Genomic DNA, 26,485 nt, shown 5'->3' on the forward strand with positions numbered 1-26,485 from the left:
ATCAGATCATGCTAGCTTCATTTCTTTCGAGCCTACGCATGTCTTCAGCAGTCATGGCCCATGCTTCACTGCTGTGAAGCATGGCAGTTCGCACACATGCATCATACAATCTACCTTTCACTCTGAGTAAGAGGCCCTTTGTCACCAGTATGGGTAGAAGCTTTCTGAACTTTGCCCAGGCAATTCTTATTCTAGTGGTAACACTCTCTGAGCATCCACCCCAACTACAGACTTGGTCACCTAGGTAGCGGAAGCTATCAACTACTTCTAGTTTCTCTCCCTGGCATGTGATGGAATCATGAAAATTAACTGATCTTGGAGGACTGTCATTGATGAACTTCTTGATATGACTGATGCATACCAGAGCTCCTGCCAATGAATTTTAAGCAAGGAATTGTGAATGAAAAGAGTTGCAGCAAAATTTGCACCTCGATTGCTCAGGGAAGATCAAAAGCAGTCATGACTGGATGTGTGTCAGGAACTGGAGAAAAGGTCTGGAAGATGACCCAGACCTTTCACCTCAGCTATGGTTATCCTGTCCAGTACAAGAGGAATTGCGGGATCAGAGCAATGGTTTGCGCGCTCACTCGATAGAGCAGTAGTGCCAGACTGGCTCTGAGCGACAACCGCTGAACGCCTCTCAGGCGGAACTGTAGCCAGACCCGAGTTGTTTTCCAAAAGCATCTCGATCTCAAGGCGCATGCCTTAGCTCAGCGTTTGCCGACCACCCATCATGTTCGCGTGGCAAGTGGCAGCATCGCCGACAGAATTGCCATTTTGGGGCAGTGGTCCTGCTGTTGTCATTGTCGAAATCCCGCCCAACTTGTTTAAAGAGATCGAGATGAAAAGGATCGCTTGCATAGGACTCAACTTGCCGTTTGGAGTGACGTGCTTAGTAGAGCAGCTACCACACTGCAATCTATTGAGTCTCTTCTCGCGAACGACATGATCTGCTCTCTCTTCTGCTTCGAATCGTGGAAAATGCACCTGGATTGATGCATTGCTTCAAATGGAGAATACTTTGCAGGCGATAAAAGTGTAAACATGTAAAACTACATGAATAAAATAATATTGCAAAATTCAAGTTTCTTTTGGGTACCCCCTTCTATATATATATATATATTGCTTCTCAGTCTTATGGCTAAGATCAAGGTCTAATATCTACTCTTAACAGTTTTATACACACACACACACACACATATATATATATATATATATATATATACATATATATACATATATATATATATATATATATATATATACTAGCTGGTGCACCCGATAATTCCTGAGGGTAAAGATGTTCTATTGAAACGCCTTATTACTCTGATATAAGAAAGCAATTTCGTTATAACTACTACAAAAGGTGTATTTTCCGTCACAAAAATGTACAAAAAAACTGTCAGCTTGAGGAGGGAGAGATTGTTGGTAGTTAGCAAGAGAGGTTTTCGGAGGTTATGGCTTTATTCTGCTTAGCGAAGGCATCTGGGAAATGTATAACTGCTGTCATTCACAGAAAAACTATTGTGTTACCATGAGAAAAGTGCTGTTAAATTGTTAAGTGAAATTTGGCAATCAAGTATCAAATCCACATTATGCCTGCATGAAGCCACTACAAATACATTGTAGAATAAAAAATCTATATACTGTCATGGAAAAAGTGTAAATGCTGAATTATCAGAGTAATGGGCATTCAAAAAAGTATGTATGTATAGAAATGTATGAATGAAGTCTTTAATGTTTAAGATTCAAATTAAGGAAGTGCAATAATAATGTTTAGCAGTTCAAAACTGTGAGTAGTGAAGTGCAGAATTAGGTCGGTTGATTGTGAGAATCAAATATTGATCACTTCATTAAAATCTGCAGGTTGTATGGGTTATTTCCCTTGGGTTGTTTAAATAAAATATTAGTAATATGTATTAGATAGAAGGATCCATTGGAAGGGGCCTACTATCGAATTTTTCAACAATCTAAGTATGTCACAAGGTTTCCAGACATGAGTTCTACTCACATGTCAAATAAAGTATAAAAGTGATATTGTCTGTAAAAATTAGAAATAGGACACACAAAAAAATCAATATTCAAAGTAATCGAACATAAACAATGAAATGGGTTATTTCTCTTGAATGTTTAAAAAAAATATCGTACAGATGCTATAGGTTATTTCCCTTGGGTGTTTAAAAAAAATTAGTTATATGTGGTATATAAAGGTCCCAATCAAACTATGTTAAAATGTTTCCAGACATTAGTGCTACTCACGTGTCAAGTTTCATCAAAATCAATATAACGATGTTGGAAAAGTTAGCTAACAACACCACAAACAAACACACAAAGATTTTCCACATATGTAACAGATATACGATCATTATGCTTTCCATGCAGGTATGGGCTATACGGCTCGACATGAGCAGTGGTGATGGTGGTGGGGGAGACAAACACAAAAGGCACAAACACAAAAGGCACAAACACAAAAGGCACAAACACACAGATACAAACATAGACCTGGGATGAGGTGGTGAAGCACGACCTTCGAACATTAGGCCTCACCGAGGCAATGACTTCTGACCGAGTCCTTTGGAAATATGCAGTGCGTGATAAGACCCAGCAAACCAAGTGAGACCATAATCCGAGGCCTCTGCCAGGGGTGTAACCAGCGCACTTATGCATACCATTCCTTCATTGGACACTAAACTCCGCTTGCGAAGACCTGTTGAGGCAAGTGAAATCAAAATCAAACCAAATTCAATCACTGGCACCCATGTCAACCTCTCCTTCATTGGACACTAAACTCGGCTTGCGATGACCTGTTGGGGCAAGTGAAATCGAAATCATGATGGCACCTGTACCAGTAGAGCGCTAAGATTACCGTACGAGTGTGATCATTCCCAGAACAGCTGTCTGGCTTCCATGCCAGAGGCACGTAAATAGCACCATTTGAGTGTGATCGTTACCAGTGTCGCCTTGCTGGCACTTGTGCCGGTGGCATGTGATAAAACATTCAAGCGACGTCGTTGTCAGTGCTGCTGGACTGGTTCCTGTGCAGGTGGCATGTAAAATACACCATTTTGAGCATAGCCGCTGCCAATACTGCCTGATTGGCCTTCATGCTGGTGGCACGTAAAAGCATCCACTACACTCTCGGAGTGGTTGGCGCTAGGAAGGGCATCCAGCTATAGAAACTCTGCCAAATCAGATTGGAGTCTGATGTAGCCATCTGGTTCGCCAGTCCTCAGTCAAATCGTCCATATATATATATAGAGAGAGAGAATTCACAAAAAAAAAAACAACAGACGAAGACAAGTGGTGTTGAAAACAAATAGATTAGTATAATGCTTGGGAATTGAGAAAGTCTTTAATGCTTCGAGCCTATATATACAATATATATATATATATATATATATATATATATATATATATATACAATACATATATACATATATAATATATATATATATATATATATATATACATATATAAATATATATATACATATATACATATATATATACATATATACATATACATACATACATATATATACATACACACTTATATATATACATATATATACATACATACACACACACACACACACACGTATATATATATATATATATATTATTGTGATGATATATACCTCTTAAATGGATACTAGCATCTAAGTTCCCAGTTTTATCCAGTCTATAAGTGAAGTATTAAAAAGCTGTTAGCTTCTCATTGATACATACAAATGGGTATCTTATCTCTGTATAAGAAAAGAAAATGGAGAAATCGACAGATAGACATCAATTTATTAAGACAACTCCAGTTTCGAATAACATCAGTTTCTCATAACCTACAATCGTTTCCACATTCACTTAATTTTAAATTACAAATAAATAATTAAATCAAATATGTATTTTGGATACAGTTAACTGAACAATTTGTCAGGGTTAGAAACCAAGTGATCATTGGTAGACTCAGTATTAAATTCAGATATTAAATTCAAATATCTGAATTTAATTCTGAGTCTACCAATGATCACTTAATCTATCAAAATGTGATTCCTTTTGAAGTCAGTTTCTAATCCTGACAAAGTGTTCAATTAACTATATTCAAAATACATATTTAATTTAATCATTTATTTATAATTAGAAATTATCTGAACGTGGAAACAATTGTAGGTTATAAGAAATTGATGTTATTTGAAATTGGAGTTGTGTTAATAAATTGATGCCTATCTATTGATTTCTCCATTTTTTTTCTTTTCTTATACCTACATATAAGAAGAAGAGAAAATAGAGATTAGGAAGTTAATAATTGTTTATTATTAACGGCAAATTGGTCGTCTTCACTTACAGCCATTTAATACTTAATAAACATTAAATTAACATTTATGGGACATGAGCACAATATCATCAGAGGAGAAAAGATGTACATTTGGATGCTATATGTGTGCTTATGAATTCATTTTAGAAGTGAGAATTTGGCAGCAAGAGCACCAGACTTGATTATTTAAAAAATCCTAGTTTGGTGCACCAGAATTATAACTTCAAGTCACCAAAATATCAATTCAGCTTTTCATTCATTCACTGATACTTAAGTAGTAGGAATTATATTTGTTGACAGGATGTCATATATGCCTACCTTTTAGTAATAGCTAGTGAAAATAGCCTTCAAGTTTGTCTCTAGTTACATGTTGATCACTTTTCTAAATGTTCTGCGAAGTATTATCTTCAAAAAATTCACTGATAAATTTTCACAGGATTTGTGATCACTTGATATGATAAAGTATTTGAAATTTTTATCTAAATAGAAGGGTGAAGAGTTAATTCAAACTATTAAATTGACGTCTTTTAATCCTGACAGCAAGATGAGACCATTAAAATTAGTGTTAAAAAAATTAAGAGTTTTTATATGTAAAGAGAAAACATGAGTCATTGACATTATTATATGTGTAATAACAAATGTTGAAAATTGTTATGTTTAACATATATAATAATCACAAAATCTGGACAAATGTTTTAAGTTTCAAGGTTAACCACTGCTTTTGATGCAGTGTCTCCAGCCATGAATGTTTGCTAGTAGAACTTTAATATATTGACTTCAAATTTATGATGTAGAGAATGTGTAGTCGCCATGATAGTAGAAAGTTATGAATGAAATTTAACAGGCTACACTGAGAAGGACAAGCAACTAAACAAAATACCAACTCTAATTCTATCTTTAATGATTTTCATTACATGCTAGAATATATAAATATATGAAATTTTAAAAAAACTAACAAAGGAGAGATGAACTCCATGACTGGTGGCAGGTAGCTCATAAGGAGATTCAAAATATCATTTCTAATTCCATCAGGTTTACAAATAAAATTTATAAAGCTTTAAAACTTGGTTAAACATAATTGGAAAATAGATAGAATTCAGTTACAAATATAGTTAAATATTACTCAAATAGAACTATCACCAACAGAAATCAACAGAAAAATAAATTCATAGAAATAAAGATGTTTCAAATGAAATGGAGAAATTGATTCAAATATTTTCTTCTCTTTTTTTATTTTTTATTTTTCTTTTAAATATACAAAAAAAAACTTTCTTGTTTTTTTACTTTATGTTTAGATCATGAAAATCATGGGATATTGAATATCTCAAAAAATTATGAGTATTATGATAATGCAATATAAATGTAAGAGAGTGAAATGAAGAAAATGTATACATCACCCTTTCTTGCTAGACTCCATCTTGCTGTTTAGTGCACTTTGTAAACTCCAATAATGCAAAGGTGTTTCCAGCAAAAATGAATAGTGATGGCTTTCACTCCCAACCCAGACAACCAAATCTAACCCTCAAAAAAATCATGCAATGTACAAAAAATACTGGGAACAAAAATTAGTATGTTGTATTCTAAAGACAAAAAAAAAAAACTGAAGAAACCATCAACAAAAAATGTTCCCCCCAAAATCAACTTAATCTGTATCGTTAAAATTAATCCATATAATTTAAAATTAAAATAAAAAGGAAAACATGTATAATACTCTCATATTCAAAAAATAAAATATTTAAGATGAAAAAATATAAGGTAACATTTAAATTTATCCCACATTTCTAAACAAATTTCCCAATAACACACACACACACATACACACACACATGTTGATTTCAACATTAAGAAAGGATATTTCCATTCTACAATCCGTATACAGACTTTCCGGAGTGGGTTTTTTAGGGTCAGACAGAACATCGACCGTGCTGGCCGAATGTTCTGCTGAGCCTGCTTCCGGATGTTGACCCGTTTCCGGGTCATGTTGGTTACCGTGGTGGCAGCCAGCGCTGTAGCCCAGGCAGAACTGAGGGGTTTGGCAGGATCGGTCCCGGCTTCAGGGCCAGTAGTGGAACTAGTAGCCCCCTGTTCTTGTGATTGAAGTTGACTAAAGTTTTGCAACGACTGTGACAATGACTGTTCTCCCACTGCCGTCCGATCTTGGCTGAGTATCCCCCGTGGGGGCCTAGAAAGTGTGTTACTGGTAGCAAAACTACTGCTGCTGCTACAGGCTGCTGTATCCTTCTCATTATGTGCTGCCCCTGAAAAAAAAAAAAGCAAAACGAATATTAGAATAGATGAGATAATCAATTTTAGCAAATAATGTAAAAAAGAAAGTTAAAATCAATTCAATTCAAAGTGTTTCTAGCATAAGCATTGGTTAAGTGTTCAAACTGCTACATGATAAGTAGGAAACCTTACTGCATATAAATTTGCCAGTGAAGCCAAATCTCCACCAGCATTTAAATTTTCTTTTTTTTGTCTTTTTTGCTTTTTTATTTTGTCTGAAAAGCTAAGTTATATATTCATAAATTCAATTTTGAACCCTGAAAAATGAAAATAAAAAATATGACTTCATCTTAGTATTTATGTATATAAACATATTTTTTAAAAAGTGTATCTTTCTATTGTTCACCAAGTGAAAAATATAAAACAATAGCCTTGGACATGCAGCCAAAGTTGTTTCGCAACTGAATGGTTTGGGGTTCAGTCCCACTGTGAAACACCTTGAACTACTGTTTTCTATTATACCCCTGTGATGACCAAAGCCTTGTGAATGAATTTGGAAGCCTGAAGCTCACTGTGTGTGTGTGTGTGTGTGTGTGTGTGTTCTTGTCTTGATATCATGTGATAGTTGTAAATAAATATCGCCAGCAAATTAACAGCATATTTTTGTTTTCAGTCTTTCATGAAAACATGTCTGACCATGGGGAAATATCATATTTGGAGAAAGGTGAGGGTTGGAAACAGGGAGGGCATTCAGCTGCAGAAAATCTGTGTAAACAAATTCCATCTGACCCATGCAATCATGGAAAAGCAGATGTTAAAGCAATAATGATGAATCTTAATGTCTAAATTCTTAGTATGTTGTTCCTGTTGTAAACAATGCTTTAAGTTTAGAGGTAAATTGATATCATTAAAATTCTATACTACCTGGGATGTCAAAATTAGATTGGCTTGGCTTCACTCATAGCACAAATTTTGACCTGTGAAATTGCATTGGCGTGATAGAATCATGAAACCACAGATTGGAGAGTTGTAGATCTTCAAAAAGATCTCCATTTCTATGAAGAGCAAATTCTTGGTACTTAGAGAGTCAGTAAAAAAAACTAGATATAATCCACTGATCCATTGCTCCAGGTATACTATGTCTTTACTTAGTGGAGAGATATACTGAATCCAAACCACTGAGTGGACCACCACATGATTGCCTGACCTGCTAGAAAAAGCAGCAAATCCTCCCTCAAATCACACTTAACCATTTTAGGAATTAACACATTTTCTTTATATATCAAAATTTCAACTTTTCCTTGATTTTTGTCATAGTAAGAATGATTTAATCAGTGCTACTTTTCCATAATAGTGGGAAAGTGTCAAAGTTTTGTACACATGATTAAATACAAGAAAATCTTTATCTAATTCTCAAACCTGTAAAAATAATTACATTATTTAGTCTTAAATATTAAGTGTGTTATCACTCTATTTGGTCATTGAAGGAGGTTTGGTATGTGTCTTAATTCAGCCTTGCAGTGCATATTCTTCTTTAAGTTATTGAAAATTTGCAGACATGAGATATAAACAGCTGCATATCACAGACGTGAGATATAAACAAACTGAAATGGTTCATCTGGGAATCAAAACTATTTCACAGATTTAGCTTGCCAAGAGATTGCCAGCATTTTACAGCATTTGCATATTATTTACTTCAAGTTAATATTAAGAAGAAAAAAAAAAAACTTTGCTTGATAAAAAATGCTTGACAAAAATTGTTTCAATTGGTTTACAAACACGGAAAAAGAAAGATACATATAAGCATTTTATATATTTCAGGTTACTTCCACAGCTGTCAATTATCTCATGAACTCAACTGCATCTTGGCAAGTTTTATTCCAAATATCACTAAAAATCTGCCAATACTTGGTATTTTCAAATGTATATTTCCTGTCAGAGAGAAATACAAAGAAAATCAAGTTATACCACCTTGTAACTAGGCAGTTCTACAAGATGTTGGACTAAGTCATCGTTCATAAATTCTATCTGAATCACACCGGACATATTAATATTTTTTAAAAGTAGTTAAATACTATGTAGCTTTAAAATGGGGATTTCTGCTTCATGAATGTTGTCCACATTACAGTCAGAATCCCACCAAATTTATCCAAAGAGACATTAAATCTCATTGCTGGCTGGAAGTTCATGCTGAGCCTGTGTAACCCACAACAACTAACTGGAGATAAACGAAGGTAATTATAGTCTTAAAGCTGATACTGAACAGGGAAAATAATAGTAAGTAAAGTACCTAAAAAAGATGAACTGCATAACAATGATAAGATTTGAACTCTTGATTTTAAGGTCAGTTACACATAACTAAATATCAGCTTACAACCAAAGCTGCAACACCATCCTCTTATTTTACTTCATTCTCAAAAAGTAAGAACCTGAACCATTACATTCTTCACTCCTCATCACAATTGAATTGTGTGGACTGATATTCCCAAACTGTATTGGAATATTAAATAATTAGAGTGTTTTCTTGATAAGATAGACTTCACTAACTTCTCCAGCCATTTCTCTATAGTTGCATGGATTGTAAGTACCTTTACCTCTTACATTGTTACTACAATGATTTCTGCACTGACATGTGTACAACAGTCATCAAAACCCAATTAAGGCACTTGCTTCTGCCTTCCCTACTATAATCACAGCAATATTAGATTCCTGTAAGAGTTAAAATTAAACATTCACCACATTAAGCTCTGCAAGTTATTTCTAGGAAGACCTGTAAAACTATGGAAACTGCTCCTTAGTTTAAATTATAATCATGAGCCACCAAATCTCCCCCCCCCCTCTCTCTCTCTTTGTAAATGATTTTTCAATATAAATAAAGAAAATTTAGATATCTCGTAAAGATTTCATAAACCCATATTTGAGCATTTGATATATTTCATGGGTATATATTTGTTCTTTTTTTCATTGCTTAGTTCAGAGAAAGGACACTGCCTGTAACATTTTATCATAGCCTCCAAATACTTACAATGCAGTGGACTCACTAAAGGTACCCAAGCATTGGGTAGTGGTGTCAAGCCAAATGACAGGAATGGTTCCAGCAATAAGTTTCTACTAATTAAATTTCACTCTCAAGACTTTGAGTGAACTATGGTTATTCTACAAGACACTTGTATAACGTTCCACAGTGGGATAAAGCCTGAAAATGTATCATTCTGAAGCCAACATCTTAATCAGACTACCTGTACAAATGTATGCATGTGCATGTATGTGCGTGTTGGTTAAACTCTATAAGCATATTGCGTTTTGTATGGTATTTTCTTCATGTAAATGATGGTTAAGCACATTTCAGAAATATAGACTGATACAAGTCTGAAAATTACAAAACTAAAAACAGAAATACAGAATCAGAATCATTAATATTTCAAGATACACGAAGGCGTCATACCCAATGACTGGTGTAGCAGCACCATAGTCAACTGCTACAAAGGTAAAGGTGACGCTTCAGATACAAATAATTACAGAGGTATCAAGTTGTTGGATTAGGTAATGAAAGTCATGGAGAGGGTCATAGCCCTACTAATTAGGGAGAGAGTCAGTTTAGATGAGATGCAGTTTGGGTTCGTGCCAGGGAAGAGCACCACTGATGCTATATATCTGGTAAGACAGCTGCAGGAGAAATACCTAGCAAAAGATAAACCTCTGTACCTGGCTTTCATTGACATGGAGAAAGCCTTTGACAGGGTCCCCTGATCCCTTATCCGGTGGTCAATGAGGAAACTAGGGATTTAAGAATGGTTAGTGAGAGCTGTGTGAGCCATGTACAGAGACGCTGTCAGTAAGGTGAGGGTTGGCAACGACTACAGTGAAGAATTCCGGGTAGAGGTAGGGGTCCACCAAGGTTCTGTCCTCCTCCTATTTATCATAGTCCTCCAGGCTATAACAAGGGAATTCAAGACAGGATGCCCCTGGGAGCTCCTCTATGCTGATGACCTTGCGCTAATTGCTGAGTCACTATCAGAACTAGAGGAGAAGTTTCAGGTGTGGAAGCAAGGACTAGGATCAAAGAGCCTTAGAGTAAACCTAGCTAAAACCAAAGTCCAAATAAGAAGGAAGGTAGACAAAACACAAACCCCTTCAGGTAGATGGCCCTGCTCGATCTGTAGAAAAGGCATAGGTAGAAACTCTATAAGATGTACCCAGTGTAAGCTATGGACACATAAGAGGTGCAGCAATATCAAAGGAAGGCTAACTAGGAAGCTAGTTTTTGTATGTGGCAGATGCTCAGGAGCAATAAACACTGTAAACAAACAGGAAACAACTTCTGCCATATTCCAATCCCCAGTACATACCAATCCCCAGTGCTTACCAATTCCCAACGCTTGTTTTGCAGGTGCATACTTGCACACAAACATGTGCAAGTACATGTATTCATGCGCATGCACACTGGTATGCATGAGTTTACATATGAATGAATACACATGTGTGTATGCGTGTGCATTCATGTGCATATGCGTGCATACTCACGCACAGATGTGCACGCTCATACCAATATACACATGCATGCAAAACTATATGAGCGTGTCTACACACCTACATATAGAACTATATACTTGCACATGCTGCCCCTTCCTACTTCTGCACCCAACAATCTGACTGATTTCTAATTGCCATGCACTCTATTCCCTGATCTCCACGTGGTCCCTTTCCTGTTCTCCATGCAGTATTTTCCAACTAACTGTTACCCATAGACCAACATCAAACCGCAACACTGTGTGACCTTCCTCGACCAATTGCAGCTCACCTTACGACAATAACAATCAACTTCTGTCATCCAAATTCAAAATGGCTGATGACTAGCATCATGCTTGAAACTCAAGAGTATCAACAAATTTGAATCAAACTGATCTTATCTATCTATCTATATATATATATACATATATATATATATATATATATATATATGTATCTTCAGTAAATCATAAATCTGAAGGAGAGCAGTAGAGTATATAGATATAGATAGATATGACTGGCTTATGTGTGTGTGTGTGTGTGTGTGTGTGTGTGTGTGTGTGTGTGTGTGTATGTATGTATGCATGTATGGATGATACACAAATTTTTTAGTACTTAGATAAAAATTCCCCACTAAAATGAAATTTAATAGGAGTTAATGTTAACTCACTGATCTAAGATAATAACAGCTCAATAAATGCACAGTTTTCTTCATGGCTTTTCTGGTTTTTCTTACATCAACAGTGATGATATAGTAATCCACAGACTGATACCACTCCATTAGCTATCAACTGCTGTTCTAGAGCAAGCAAATAAGGATATATATATATCTATTTCCAAATGTGTACAATTGTAGAAACACCTGCCAGGTATTTTCAGCACTGAAGTTTATGAAGTCTTGTTTTAATATCAAGTACCATACACCTACTCTGGCCAGGTTGTCTGAACCAGTAAGAAACAAGTGCCTTTACTATGGACACAGATCATTGATCGTTCTTCAAGTAGTCAATATCCTATCGACATGGCCAGCTACAACTCATGTTTAACATATTCAAACAAAATATAAACATTTGTAATAGTTAGCAAGCCCCTGCCTTTAGAGGTCAACCAAACACAATTGTTATTGTTTGCAATATTTCAGAATCACTTGGCCTCAACCAACTTTTCCATCAGACACTATTGGCGCCGTCTCATCAGAAATATTTCTGTTCAGTATATTCCAAGTCTAGTAGAAATAATCAATAGGTAACTTTCTTAGCTAAAACAATCACTTTATTTAGCAACTATTAATATTGTTTCTATTTGAATGCAAATAGTACTAATCTAGTAATCTAGGATGTGATAAGCAAGCATTTTATGGTAGAAGGCAAGTTCTAAGCATCAGGGAACCTGAGTTCATTATATGGTTTCAATTTCTAGTGGCAACTATTTAATTATTTTTCACATTGCTAGCATATATATATATAAAAGGCATGAATATTACAAAATACATTTCTGTTTCTTCTAAAACCTTATTCTTCATGTTTCTTTGGAGAAATTTATAGAAAACTATCATATTCACTAAGGATTTTATTCCACTCTTCTTTTTTTGTTTCAGGTTTTAAAGCATTAACAGCAGTTTTTATGATGGGATGTTCACAAAAGTCATTTCATAGAAATTTCAATGCTAAGCCAATTCACAAACTGATTCAGTATAAAGCAGCTAAAGGGCAAAAGGGGGAAAATATGATGGTGCTAATGAGACTGATCATTAAGAAAGTTGTAATGCTCAAAATGAATTGCAACTGGCTTAAATGAAAGATTATCACAAGATTATGAAGTCTCAAATTTTAATAGCACATTTCTCACTCATATAAAAAGATAGCACAGGGTAATGTATCTTTCACTGCAATCAGTGAGAGCACAATAAATCTACAAATATTTTGATAGCCTGCAGTTCTGAGTCAAATGCTTCCTGTGTGTAAAGAGGAGAGGACTTTAAGAAACTGGTGGGCTTTCTACAACCTAAAATCTTCAGTAGTCTCTGCACAACCTAACTGGCCTTAGTATTGAACTCTGAGCTCAACATGTCATATCTTCTTTGTACATATACAACAGGCAACAAAAAACATTAATACTGCTCCAAATCTAAGTCTTCACAATTTCTGATGAGTTTACATAGTAACCACACAAATATAACATTATGAAACTGCCTTCCAATAACTAAGCTTGTTCTTCAGAAGAAAATACTTCAGCACACATTAATAGCTAACACTCTAGAAAACTCAGGAAAGGCGCACATTAAGGTATTGCTCATAAATATATAGACTGAAGTTGTTACTGCACATACAAACATCCTAGACTGTATTTGAAAAGATACTGAGCTGATTGAGAAAGGATTTACTCATTAACACACAACAACCATTACACATAGTAACCTTCTCTGTCAATGTTGCTACAATGGCTCCAGCTGTTTTGATCTTGAAAGTAATTACATCTGTCCAAGCACAGTAGTTGAATTCACCTCTTCTCTCATCACTCCCATGGAGTCGCACCCACTAATGACTTTGCTCAATTTTTCCATCCCCAAACTTCCCCACTCAAGAATTTCTTCCCCGCCCATGATTTTCCCATAGATATTAAGCTATAAAGTTAAAACTGAACATTAATTGCATTAATCACACAAGACTAACAATTTAGACCACACAAGATTATAATGCTGTTAATATTTATTTAGAGGAAAAGTTATGTAAGGTGAAAATTCCAGAAAGTTGCATTTACAGAAAAAATAGAATATTTAAGTACAAGATCTATTGTGTTAAATAAGTAAAGGCTTACTTATTAGGAGGATGGAGTCTTTTCTTGGATGCAACTTAGAAATTAATGTACATGTGTATAGAAGCTATGTGAATAGTACTCTAGGATAAGGTGTACTTGCATGCAAGGGTGTGCCACTATCTGAGGTCAAAGTATTTTTGGTCTTCAAGAGTCAACACAACTTCTGAGAAATAGTCTTATGCACAAAATGTAAAATTCACCACAAAAAAATATATATACTATAAAACAAATAGATTCATGATGTAGGAGCAGTTTGGATTGAGAAATGATCAAAGTAACAGATTCAATGTCAGAATAAAATATCAGTTAAACACAGTAACTAGAGTATTAAATAGATAAGAATTCATGTACAAAACTGGTACTGTTTCCCTATTACAGAGTTGATATTGTCCAGTGGGAATGTATGATGCTGTTTGATAATGAGCTATGGCCTTTATAGGTAAAATTTTTCTGAAGGTAGTACTGAAATCAGTACAATTTACTGGATATGTGAAGTAAGTTTGAGAAATGAGTGCTATTGTAATGCTGATAAGCATTGGAATCATTTCTTCATGGATACAAGAAACTATAAGTGCTGTTTCAAATAATGATAGAAACTAAAATAAATATGAAAGAACAAAGTAGTGAAAAATAGATTTAAGTGTTAATAAAGTTTACAGAGAAACTGACATGGAACAGAAAGTGAAGTAGCAAAATTGTACTTCAATTTTGTTTAACTCATTTCATTATGGAGATATACAAGTTAACCTTTCAATGATGATGATGTATAAGTGGTGGAATGTGCAGTAGAGAAAGGAGAATAAAAGAAAGACAGCAACACTCTCAAAATCACATATTGTAGCCCTTTCATCCTCTTTTTCCCTCAGTCTAACTATTTATCATGCAATGTTTCTGATAAATTGTTATATTACAACTTTCTCTTTGAACTTTAGAAATAAACATATAGTTAGGATAGGTGAAAAAAAACACAAACAAACAAGGAAGACAAACAAAACCAGAAAAAATAAATACACATAAAATAAGCCAGTATGGTTTACAAGAAAAAAAAAACTATTTGTGAGCTTTAAATCAAAAGAACTTCAAAAATTAAAAAACAGAACGCCAGAGACATTCCATCTAGAAATATAACAATTGATTATTTATGCAAAAGTAAACAGAAAACAAAGTGTCTGTCTATTTCCTACCATGAAAGTATATACAGAGATCAACATACCTAAAATTTGAAATAAAGAATTCTAAAATGCACACAAATTTGTCATTAAAACATGCCTTAGAATAAGGAAATTATTGAAATATTTTACTCCTCATCTTCACACACACTTACAAAATTACATTTATCAATGCTGCAAACTATATTCATATGTTAAATACTGTTATCTAATTGATTTGATTATTGGTTACTTTTTATCACCATCATCATTTTATGCTGGTATGGATTGGATGGTTCAATAGGAACTGATGAATTGGAGGACCACATCATGCTTTGATGCTTCAGTTTTGACATGTGTTCTATAGCTGGATGTCCTTCCAAACAAACAACCACTGTATAGACTGTATTAGGTGCTTTCTCATGACACCAAAACTAGTGAGGTCATACTGTAACTAGCAAGACTAAAGTTCTAAAGTTGCCTCTGACTCATAAGGGGCTGGTTTCCTGGTTTCCATGGCATATATATTCCCCACCTGGACAGGACATCGGTCCATTGCAGGCTTACTAATTTTTGCTAGCTGAGTGGATTGGAGCAATGTGAAATGAAGTGTTTTGCTCAAGAACACATCACATTGCCCAGTCCTGGAATTGAAACCACAATCTTACAATCATGAGTCCAACACCTTAACCACAAAGCTACACGCCTCCTAGCAAGACCAAAATCCTGTCGTGACTGAAAGGAGACTAAGAGAAAGAGTTATGACTGTGAAAAAATAGGAGGAAGAGAGCATGAAAGAGATGAGGGTAATGAGGAACCAGGAAGGATGTAAGAGGAGGGTCATTGCAGATGAAGAGAGGCGTGGGAGGTAATGGGAAGGCCAGAGAGGGTGAGAAATAGGGAGAAGTTAGGAGAGCAGTGGGTGTAGCAAGAGCAGTGAGAAAAAAGTGACGCCAGAGGAGATTACATGAACAGAGAGGAGAGCAGAGGATGAATACAGTGAATGCATCGTAGACAGAAAGGGAGGTGGGGAAGAAGTAGGTTGATGCAATTAGAGCACCCAAGTAACTCTTTTTGTTAGCTTTTTTTATGCCATGCTTGTTCAATAAAGTGGATTTTCTCTTAGACAGAATGTCACCAATTGTGAGGATTAATATCTTGAGAAGAGATTTCAACACACTGTCCTATATATTTCTAAATTTTCCTCTTCCACAGACAGCATCCACTATCATCATCCGTATGCATTGCATATGGATAATGACAGTATACCACTGCAGTTTTCTCTCTGGTGAACTACATCAAATTCCTCTTAGACACAGTTTTTCTCTCAGATCATTTGTACTGCATTGTTTGTGCACAAAGACATACACATCCAGTGGAGCATGCTGGCTTCATTTTCTTTCAAACTACAAAATACAAACTATTAAAATAACTAGCATAGCATGAGTACAAACTCAGGATTTCGATAACATTACATTTAGTCTACCAGCATGAAAAATGGATATTGAATGATGATGATGAGGATTAGGCTAACTTAAAATATATATATATTCTTTTCTTAAATGAGAGTGCCAGTTTAATGTATAATGTAGAAAATGCATAAAGAGTAAGCATATACACATGAGTATATATACATATATATATATATATATATATACACACACACTAAAAATCATGATATAGTGTGTAAGTAGAGAGAGAGAGAGAGAGAGAGAGAGAGAGAGTGAAAATCACTAACACAATATGATGATATTCAAAGAAATTATATCAAATTTAGAACATGCCTTCAAGAGAAGAATCAACTCATTTTGGAAACCGGGAGATAAGTACAGTTAAAAACATCATTATAGCCTGGAGTATAATTGACAATGACTCTTCATACACTGATGGAACAAAAAGATGAATGTTAAGGTAACTGGAAAAGTTTATATGCTCAAGCACCAAAACTCACCACCTGACTTCTATTAGTCAATGATAGGTGGTGACTTGTATCACTTCAATCCACCATTGGACATGTTCAAGAATTAGTTATGAACAAATTTGCCTGTGTAGTTTAAATATGTATACATTAGGTTCTCTGCAGAATGGGCTGAAGAATAACTAAATTTCATTTTTCATTTGTAGTTTAGTAGCTCATGAAGAAGGTTGAACATGAGGTCTCAAAGAAAGGGTTTCAATGTCAGAATATAAAATACCAGTAAATTTCACTGATTGTTCATTCCTTACTTCTTTGAGGCAGATGTTCATATTCTGAATGCTGAGGGAAGGTAGATTAAAAAAACATTGACATGTTGAAGAAAAATTTTGTTCAGAATTATATTTTTGTTTATTCAGGGCTACATTGTCTATTGTATCCCTCCTTTTATAAGGTGGTTGAAGTTTGAGGGAGAAGTTCAGTTGGGTTGAGCAACCATACTGATCCAAGTGTCGTCTGCTATTTGCTGCATAGCATACATTTATGCATGCACGCGAATGCATAGATGCATGCTAAAACTTCAAGAAGGTTAATGTCAGGCATATGTTCTGAAAGCTGAGAGATTTTTTTAAAAACTGAAACTATGAATAAAACGGTTTTTTCCCAGAATCGTAATTGGCAAGACTTCCGCCCGTCCCTGTCTAAAAACCACCCTTTAAAAAAAATTTTTTTTTCAACCCCAAACCCCCTTTTCAACTACAGGGAATACAAATCTGGAAAAAAATTGGCAAAAATCGGCATTTTAAAATTACCACCCCACACCCATTTCCTTCTTTTTTTTTTTTTCAAAATATGTGGAAAAATATGGAGATTATGATACGGAAAAAAATTTCCAAACGTTTATGTAAAACTTTTTTTAAGAATTTTTTTTTCTAAATATACAGAAAAATATGGACATTATGATTCGGACAAAATTTTCTGTAGTTACGGATAGAGTTAGGGTTTTAGGGTTAGGGGGTTAGGATTAGGGTTAGTGTTGGGGAAAAAAGTCAATATTGAAAAAATTGGTGGAGGAAGGGAGGAATTTAATAATGCCGATTTTTGGCAATTTTCCGGAACCTTCGTATCCGAAAACGGGGGGGTTTTGGCAAAAAAATTTTTTAAGATAAACAAATTTGGGAGAAAATGGTGGGGGAGGAAGTCTTTCCTCGTAATCTCCGTATTTTAAAACGTGTAATTACAAGATTTTCAGAAAGTTATTTTAATGCTTGTGTGATTCACTCGTTCTTAACGTTGAAATAAAACACCAACTTCGTAATCTGTATTACGTATTCTTTCGTATTTAAACCAAAATCATTCATCACACAAACACGTGTGTGTGTGTGTGTGAGTTTGATAAGTGCTAACGCACGAAACTCTCGGACTTTGAGTCATTCTGTTACTTCCACTAATATATATATATATATATATATATATATATACACATACACATACATATATACACGCACGAACACATGAAAAAGCGACTAGATAATGGAGTATTCTACCCCAGAAAGATTAAATATTACAGATCATTAAATCTTTCTTTATATAAATATTTTCTGCTCGTCGTCTAGCAAAAGCTTAGATTTCGTTGCCATCAAATACTCGCTGACATCAATACTGTGTGTAGTCTGAATGCAAGTTGACGTATACCTATTATTCCTTTCAGCATCAAATAATTACATATACAGATCACTTGTAAAGATATTTTATAGTGATAGATATTATTACTAAATTCTTTTTCAATTAATCAATTTGATACACACTAGTATACATGAGGCTTCCAACGAACTGCATTTGCAAAACAGTCCTGATTTCCACTCGAAGCTATTTCTCCTACAGTAGTTCATCTTCATTGGGAAAATAGAGACATCATCTTAGTCATCTATTGGAAAACAGGAAATATAGGCATCTCGACAAACGCTTTTGGTAAACTGAATGTATCTGGGTAAAGTGAAAGCAGTACATCGTTTTTGTCAAATTTGCGTTATATTGGGTAGAAATGAAAATCTAATATTTATTTCTTAAAAGGGAAGCATCAAAGAAATTACGTCAAAGATTGGACAGAACAAGGTTGCTTTCGGTAAGATCAAACATATATGAACTGTTGTCACTAAGAGCGAGGGTGGTGGAAAAGTGTCCTGAAGGAATGCAACAGAACCCATCTTTGCATATGGAAACAAATACAAAGGCTTATTATCAACGCTACAGAGATGTTTCTCAAACGAATGTTAAAAATGTCCTATACAAATAAAGTAACACACGTCTGAAGTTTTCAGAGGAGTAGAAATCAGTAGAAATTTTCTTAATGTAAGAAGTCAAAGCTCGGAACATTTAGTGACAACTGGAAAATTGAAAGGAAGAAAACAACAGAAGAAACAGACTGAAGTAGAACACAAATATCACAAAAGGAAAAGATGTCATACTTCATTTAAATACCATAAATAATAGTCAAATAAGTTTTTTTTTTTAGTTTTATGATCACAAAATGAAAGTGAAAATGATCGTATGCAATCGGTAATAACAAAAAAATTGGTAATTAGAATTTTTACTTTTTCAGAATCGTTATCTCTAAAGAAAAAAAAAATTGAAGTAAAAAAAAAAACTAATTTTTTTTAAGGAAGACTGCCGAAACTTTTCTGCCAGCTCGCCACCTTAAAATAGTGGAAATATTGAATTTCCACTATTTTAAGGTGGTGAGCTGGCAGAAAAATTAGCACGCCGGTCGAACTGCTTAGCGGTATAACGGCTCTGTGAATTATTGTGAATACTGTTGTGTTACTTTGTGAAAACTGTCTCGGTGAATAATTGTTATTTTTGTGTAATTATTACGGTTGCATTTCACGTGAGCTGCTGCATTTTTCTCACCTATGGCAAGTGGTAGTGTCTCTAGTATGGAGAGCTACGGGCACTATCACGCTATTAGATGTCAGAAGTGAAAGTAGTCGCTGTCTGTCTGCCTGTCTGCATGCATGCCTGTTGCTGGTCTGTCAGCCTGCTTGCCTGTCTGCCTGCATGCCTGCTGCTGGCCTGTCTGCCTGCTTGCCTGCTGAGCTATCTGTGTGTCCGTCTGTCTGTCTGTCTGCTGGTTTGAGTTGATACTTTGGCTTACTTACTGATATCTATCTACTATGTATCTATCTATCAATTATTAGAAAACACAAATTTAATATAAAAACATATTTCCTGAAATTGCAAATTATTTAAAATATAAAAATATAATTTTCAACAGAGAGAATTTATCAAAATAGAAAACAAATGAAGTTTGAAGTTAAGTTTAAAAATAAATGTGATACTTATGCTCCGTAGATACTTATACTCTGTAATGTTTCAAACGCATGGATATAGGTGTCGAATTTGTTCCAATAACTTCTGGAAGATCTCGTCCTTGAATTCGTAACGCCACATGAATTCTATTAGATGTGTTTGCAGCAAATTCCGGGTTGTCCCATTTTCTCTTTTGTTCTGGTTCTTGGCATGTTTCCATAGGCATTCGATGTGATTTGTTGTGGCAAATGTAACCGGATCAACAAAATTTATTGAATGGTTCACGGTTAAATGTCTATATCCTAGCGTGTTTAGTGTATTATATGAACGCCAGAGGTCAGAAATTATTGTTGTTCCTGGTAAAATCCGCTCTTGTATAATTTCTAAAAGGGTATCAGATGATCGATCTTCTACCGCAACTAAAAAACATCTTCTCGTATCTCTTTCTAACGCACCAAACACCCACTGCGTTTTAACCCGATGGCCAACATTATATTTTCTTCTAACAAACGCACTTTCATCTATCTCTACTATTCGGTTTGGTCCGCCTAACTTAATATTTTGCGCAATATAATACTCTGCACATACATCACGGCAGTAATTCCTCCAATCTGTTACAGCTACATTTGCTATACGACATTCCTGGCCTAAATTCTTAGCTAAATCTCCCTTAGCCCAATAATATAATATATCTATAATCTGCTCGCTTTTCAGTTTGCTATTATCTAGAAATGTTCCCTTTCTAATGGAAATCAGTTTTCTACAAGGCCTTCCACATGACCATATCATGCCATCGGACAAATTGTTTTTGGCCACTTCCCTCATGCTAGCTCCACAAGAGGGACATATTTTTTCAGTATTTAACAATCCGTATGTCTTGAGCCAGTGAATACTAGCTGCTGTTGTTGCGGTGGCGATGGCAATGTCGCGGTGATTAATTCCATTTGCACTGGGATATGTAGAAGTCATCGTGAAAAACCTGCAACTAATTTGTTCTCGTGTAGATTTCAATTTGAATTACGCGCGCTTTTGGGTGGGTATGATGGGTATATGTGATTTATTTTTAAAAAACAATAATGAATAATGCAAAAATACATTTATTCATAAAGTTTTAACTGAACATGGAATGAAATATATTTATTTATAAACTTTAAACTGAACTTCATTTGTTTAAATTCTCGTCCACCTTACCTTCGCTTGTTTAAATTCTACGGAATTCTACGGAATTCTACAAGAATTAAGAATTCTACAAGAATTACCCATCATACCCACCAACGAACACCCAAAAGCGCGCGTAATTCAAATTGAAATCTACACGAGAACAAATTAGTTGCAGGTTTTTCACGATGACTTCTACATATCCCAGTGCAAATGGAATTAATCACCGCGACATTGCCATCGCCACCGCAACAACAGCAGCTAGTATTCACTGGCTCAAGACATACGGATTGTTAAATACTGAAAAAATATGTCCCTCTTGTGGAGCTAGCATGAGGGAAGTGGCCAAAAACAATTTGTCCGATGGCATGATATGGTCATGTGGAAGGCCTTGTAGAAAACTGATTTCCATTAGAAAGGGAACATTTCTAGATAATAGCAAACTGAAAAGCGAGCAGATTATAGATATATTATATTATTGGGCTAAGGGAGATTTAGCTAAGAATTTAGGCCAGGAATGTCGTATAGCAAATGTAGCTGTAACAGATTGGAGGAATTACTGCCGTGATGTATGTGCAGAGTATTATATTGCGCAAAATATTAAGTTAGGCGGACCAAACCGAATAGTAGAGATAGATGAAAGTGCGTTTGTTAGAAGAAAATATAATGTTGGCCATCGGGTTAAAACGCAGTGGGTGTTTGGTGCGTTAGAAAGAGATACGAGAAGATGTTTTTTAGTTGCGGTAGAAGATCGATCATCTGATACCCTTTTAGAAATTATACAAGAGCGGATTTTACCAGGAACAACAATAATTTCTGACCTCTGGCGTTCATATAATACACTAAACACGCTAGGATATAGACATTTAACCGTGAACCATTCAATAAATTTTGTTGATCCGGTTACATTTGCCACAACAAATCACATCGAATGCCTATGGAAACATGCCAAGAACCAGAACAAAAGAGAAAATGGGACAACCCGGAATTTGCTGCAAACACATCTAATAGAATTCATGTGGCGTTACGAATTCAAGGACGAGATCTTCCAGAAGTTATTGGAACAAATTCGACACCTATATCCATGCGTTTGAAACATTACAGAGTATAAGTATCTACGGAGCATAAGTATCACATTTATTTTTAAACTTAACTTCAAACTTCATTTGTTTTCTATTTTGATAAATTCTCTCTGTTGAAAATTATATTTTTATATTTTAAATAATTTGCAATTTCAGGAAATATGTTTTTATATTAAATTTGTGTTTTCTAATAATTGATAGATAGATACATAGTAGATAGATATCAGTAAGTAAGCCAAAGTATCAACTCAAACCAGCAGACAGACAGACAGACGGACACACAGATAGCTCAGCAGGCAAGCAGGCAGACAGGCCAGCAGCAGGCATGCAGGCAGACAGGCAAGCAGGCTGACAGAGCAGCAACAGGCATGCAGGCAGACAGGCAGACAGACAGCGACTACTTTCACTTCTGACATCTAATAGCGTGATAGTGCCGAGCTACGCCAAGGCCACTGCGGTGAGGAAGCCAGTGCCGCAGGAAACCAAGTTAATCAAGTTGGATATAGAGGAGGTGACCAGAAGCAGGAATTTGATAGAAGTTGAGGGAGACTCGTACAAATTGTGTCCCCCAAAAGAGACTAAAGAAAATAAGATTCTGAGGACAGTAGTGTATCGAACACAGGCTGTCGAAACCGGTAAAATTGAAATGGTGACGGAAGAAGAAATCGAGGAGTGCCTGGGTGAAATTGTCAATGAAGCCACGTACATCAACATAGGAAGAAAGTTCGGTACGGTTGAGGTGAGGTTCGCCACTATAGAAGAGGCAACCAAGCATGCAACCAACATATTAAGAAGTGAGAAAATAGCATTGTTATAGAGGAGGAAGAAATGTAAAAATACGAATTCCCAGGGATCTATTTTAAATTCAAAGTGTTTCGTTAATGAAAAATGTGGCCCCCGTTTTAAAAAAGATCCTCCTATAATAATAATGATGAGAAAGTCATAAAAATTAAGAATTTCTATTAAAAAATCTACATTTCTGTATTATGTATATTCATGTCCCAAGGTTAGGCAAATTTCGTAGAGTTTGGCAATTTTGGTCTTAACGTTAAAGCAAATTGGGACATGAATATACATAATACAGAAATGAAGTCTTTTTAATAAGAAATTCTTTATTTTTATGACTGTCTCATCATTATAAGACATGGTAAGAAATCAATTTTCCACCATGTGTAATATTTAAAAAAAAAAAACTTATCGGGGGTACATAAGGAAGTCTTTCTCTAATTTCATTTGACAATATGCATGGCTAACGAACCCTTGAAACTGGAAAGCTTCAATAAATAACTGGTTTAATGTGATTTTTGCTTGTTTTATTAAAGATGTTGACTAAACATGATTTTTCAGCATAGGTATAATCTACATAACCTAGCGGGACCCATAGAATAATTACGTTTTATAAATGTTGTCATTTGCGTTTTGATGTATACATTTATAGGTATAAAGTAATAGAACAGCATAACATTGTATCATAATGCTGAAAATTTAGATTATGTCATAAATTTCGTTCTATAATTAGTTGTTAGTAGCGTGACACCCAAACAATTGCGTTATCATTGCACTTCATTGTTTGATAAGAAAACACTTAGAAGTAAATGAATGGAAATAGAACCGGTGAGTGTGTTAATTAATAAGGCATTAGAACAGGATGACTCTCGCCAGATACTTAGAATATTATTTGACGGAATTCTTTCGTTTTATGATCAGAAAATAGTGGAAATATTCGTTTCTTCTCTAGGCACAAAGCCCTGCAATACTTCGACCGTGCGAACCAAAGGAGATGGCGACGTAGACGGTAAAGGCTCCTTTTTACCATGTCGCACGGTCGAACACAAAACAAGATATATATGATAGAAGGCTCATCGTGAGATACGAGCCGTGGTGCCAGTAAAAGAACTTAGGACAAACTCAACCGTTGTGGAAACATCCACTCAAACAGGGTCGAGATAAAACCGCGCTTGTTGATGTTGCTGGCGACGACAATGGTAGACAGTGCATTGGCGTTGAAACTGGCTGTAGGTGTGTTGTGAACGACCAGACCTGTGAGAGATTTGAAATCGAAGACGAATGCTGTCGTTGGATCGGGCTTATTTATAGGCGAAAAAAGGCTCACCGGAAACCCAGAAAAACTCTATCTCACGTGACTTTATCCCAAAGCCACGATTGGATGTAATGCCCCCTTAGCAAGCAGAACACGGGGACAATTGCCGCGCAAAATAAGAACCAATCAGGATAATGGATAGAAGGTCCAAGGCAACCGAAGGCTAGATGTTAACAGCTTCGTTATCATTGAATGCCCGAGCGAGAGGTTTTTCACTACAGCCCGAAATTTGGGGGGAGAGGACCAGTCGATTTGATTGACCCCAGTACGCAATGGTACTTAATTTATCGACCCCGAAAGGATGAAAGGCAAAGTCAATCTCATCGGAATTTGAACTCAGACGAAATACCGATTTCTTTATTACCCATAAAGAGCTATACAAAGAATTTTTAAGACACCACAAAACATAAAGACAGTACAAAACGCAAACATAAAATCGGGGTAATTAAAATAAAATGATAATATGCAAGAATGAAAAAAATGAGGCGCAATGTCCACTCAATCCCCGAAGTCGGGTGGTTACATTTATCTAGTTTTTCACTTTTACGTTCAACGTCATGTAAACATTTTAACGGTTTTGTAACTCAAAAAATCCAAACACTCGTGTTACCTTTCTTCCATTAATCATTGTTACGTCCGACTTTAACAACTGCAAATAATCAGTTCTAGGGGGTGGTGTCTCCACCAACCATATCCGTTTCGTTATTAAATTTTCACCAAGTTCTTTTATGCACTCGAAGCATCTTTCCTCACGTATCAAAATGCATTTTTCAGCACATTTCTCTGGCATTTTCACTCTTATTATTTCTTTTAACCTCTCGACTTTTCTCTCCATCTGCTCGCAATTTTCGTACTTTATCAAAAGCCCCTTGTATTTCACATCTTTCTCCGTTCTCTCCTCCTCTTCTTGTACATTATTAGTTTCTGGCTTTTTTTTGTCTCTTTTTTTTTCTGTTTGACTTATTTTTCCTTCCCTTTTTAGGGCTAGTAGCTCCATTTTCGTTCTTCTTTGTTTTCTCTGTTTCACACTTCTGTCTCTCTTATTTCCTCAGTGTGGTCTACAATTTTTCCTCCCCTGTTTGTGCTTTCTCTTGCTGTGGCTGTGTGAACTCATATAGGGGGCATTTGGTCTTCATATGACCTCTCTCCCCGCATAGATAACAATTTGGTTTTCTTCCCTCGACTACGACATTCAACGTTTTCTCGTGTTTGGAGTATTATACCTTGATTCAAATATCTTTGCTGCTACGTCTGTGTGAGTTCTTTTACGTCTGTTATTGTGAGACATTTTTGTAACTGTTTGTTTAACAGTAGTTTTTCGCCCTACGGGGCAGGAAAATACCATTCATTTGTCTTGGCGACAAGAATTTTTGTCTGTTATTTTTGTCTTTTTGACAAAATGGCGACAGCCGAAAGCAACGCTCCCATTCAGGGAGAAAGTATGCCAAAGCAAAGTTTTTCTCAGGCTGTTGGTGGAAGCACCATTGAACTGAAAATTGTAAAAGAGAGTCTGTACGCGTTCAGGAAGTACATACAAAAGGTGGATGGTGAAACCAAATTGATTCCACAACCCGAGACTGTCAATGCCCGAAAGGAAAAGATAGTAGTATACAAGGTATACAATATAAAAGAAAAAAAAATCACGGAGGTTCGTAACGAACTGGTCGAGAGGTGTCTGGCGCCAATATGGCCAAAGGTCCGCCACGTCAACCGCGGAGTACGAAGTGCAACGGTTGAGGTGCACTTCGACTCGGCTGAAGTGGCGAGGGAGGTCTCGACGGAGACGTTAAAAAACGATATAATCATGTTGCTGCCCACTTACATGGGAAAAAGAACAGCACGGGTGACCATTGAGGACATATCTTTCAGATACGACGTAATGTGGGCGGCAGCAGCGGTTATATTCGACGTC

The 26,485-nt window shown here is 35.7% G+C and overlaps 1 protein-coding gene across 2 annotated transcripts in view; it reads right to left on the reverse strand.

Annotated features, from left to right (window-relative positions):
- Window positions 1–26,485, reverse strand: part of LOC106872359 (muscle calcium channel subunit alpha-1-like) — a 437,934-nt gene that overhangs the window by 383,014 nt on the left and 28,435 nt on the right. Inside the window, exons 1-2 of one of the 2 annotated variants that reach the window (XM_089348769.1) lie at window positions 24,386–24,589; window positions 6,163–6,566 (exon numbers count right to left, since the gene is read on the reverse strand). In XM_089348769.1, coding sequence (XP_089204895.1) covers window positions 6,163–6,566; window positions 24,386–24,470 — 489 coding nt within the window. In that variant the 5' untranslated portion in view covers window positions 24,471–24,589. Of the gene's footprint in view, window positions 1–6,162; window positions 6,567–24,385; window positions 24,590–26,485 lie in introns of those variants that run through there. The other variant, XM_089348768.1, reaches the window with a different exon arrangement.

This window comes from Octopus bimaculoides, chromosome 3, assembly GCF_046866305.1.
Source record: "Octopus bimaculoides isolate indiv1 chromosome 3, ASM4686630v1, whole genome shotgun sequence".
NCBI lineage: Eukaryota > Metazoa > Mollusca > Cephalopoda > Octopoda > Octopodidae > Octopus > Octopus bimaculoides.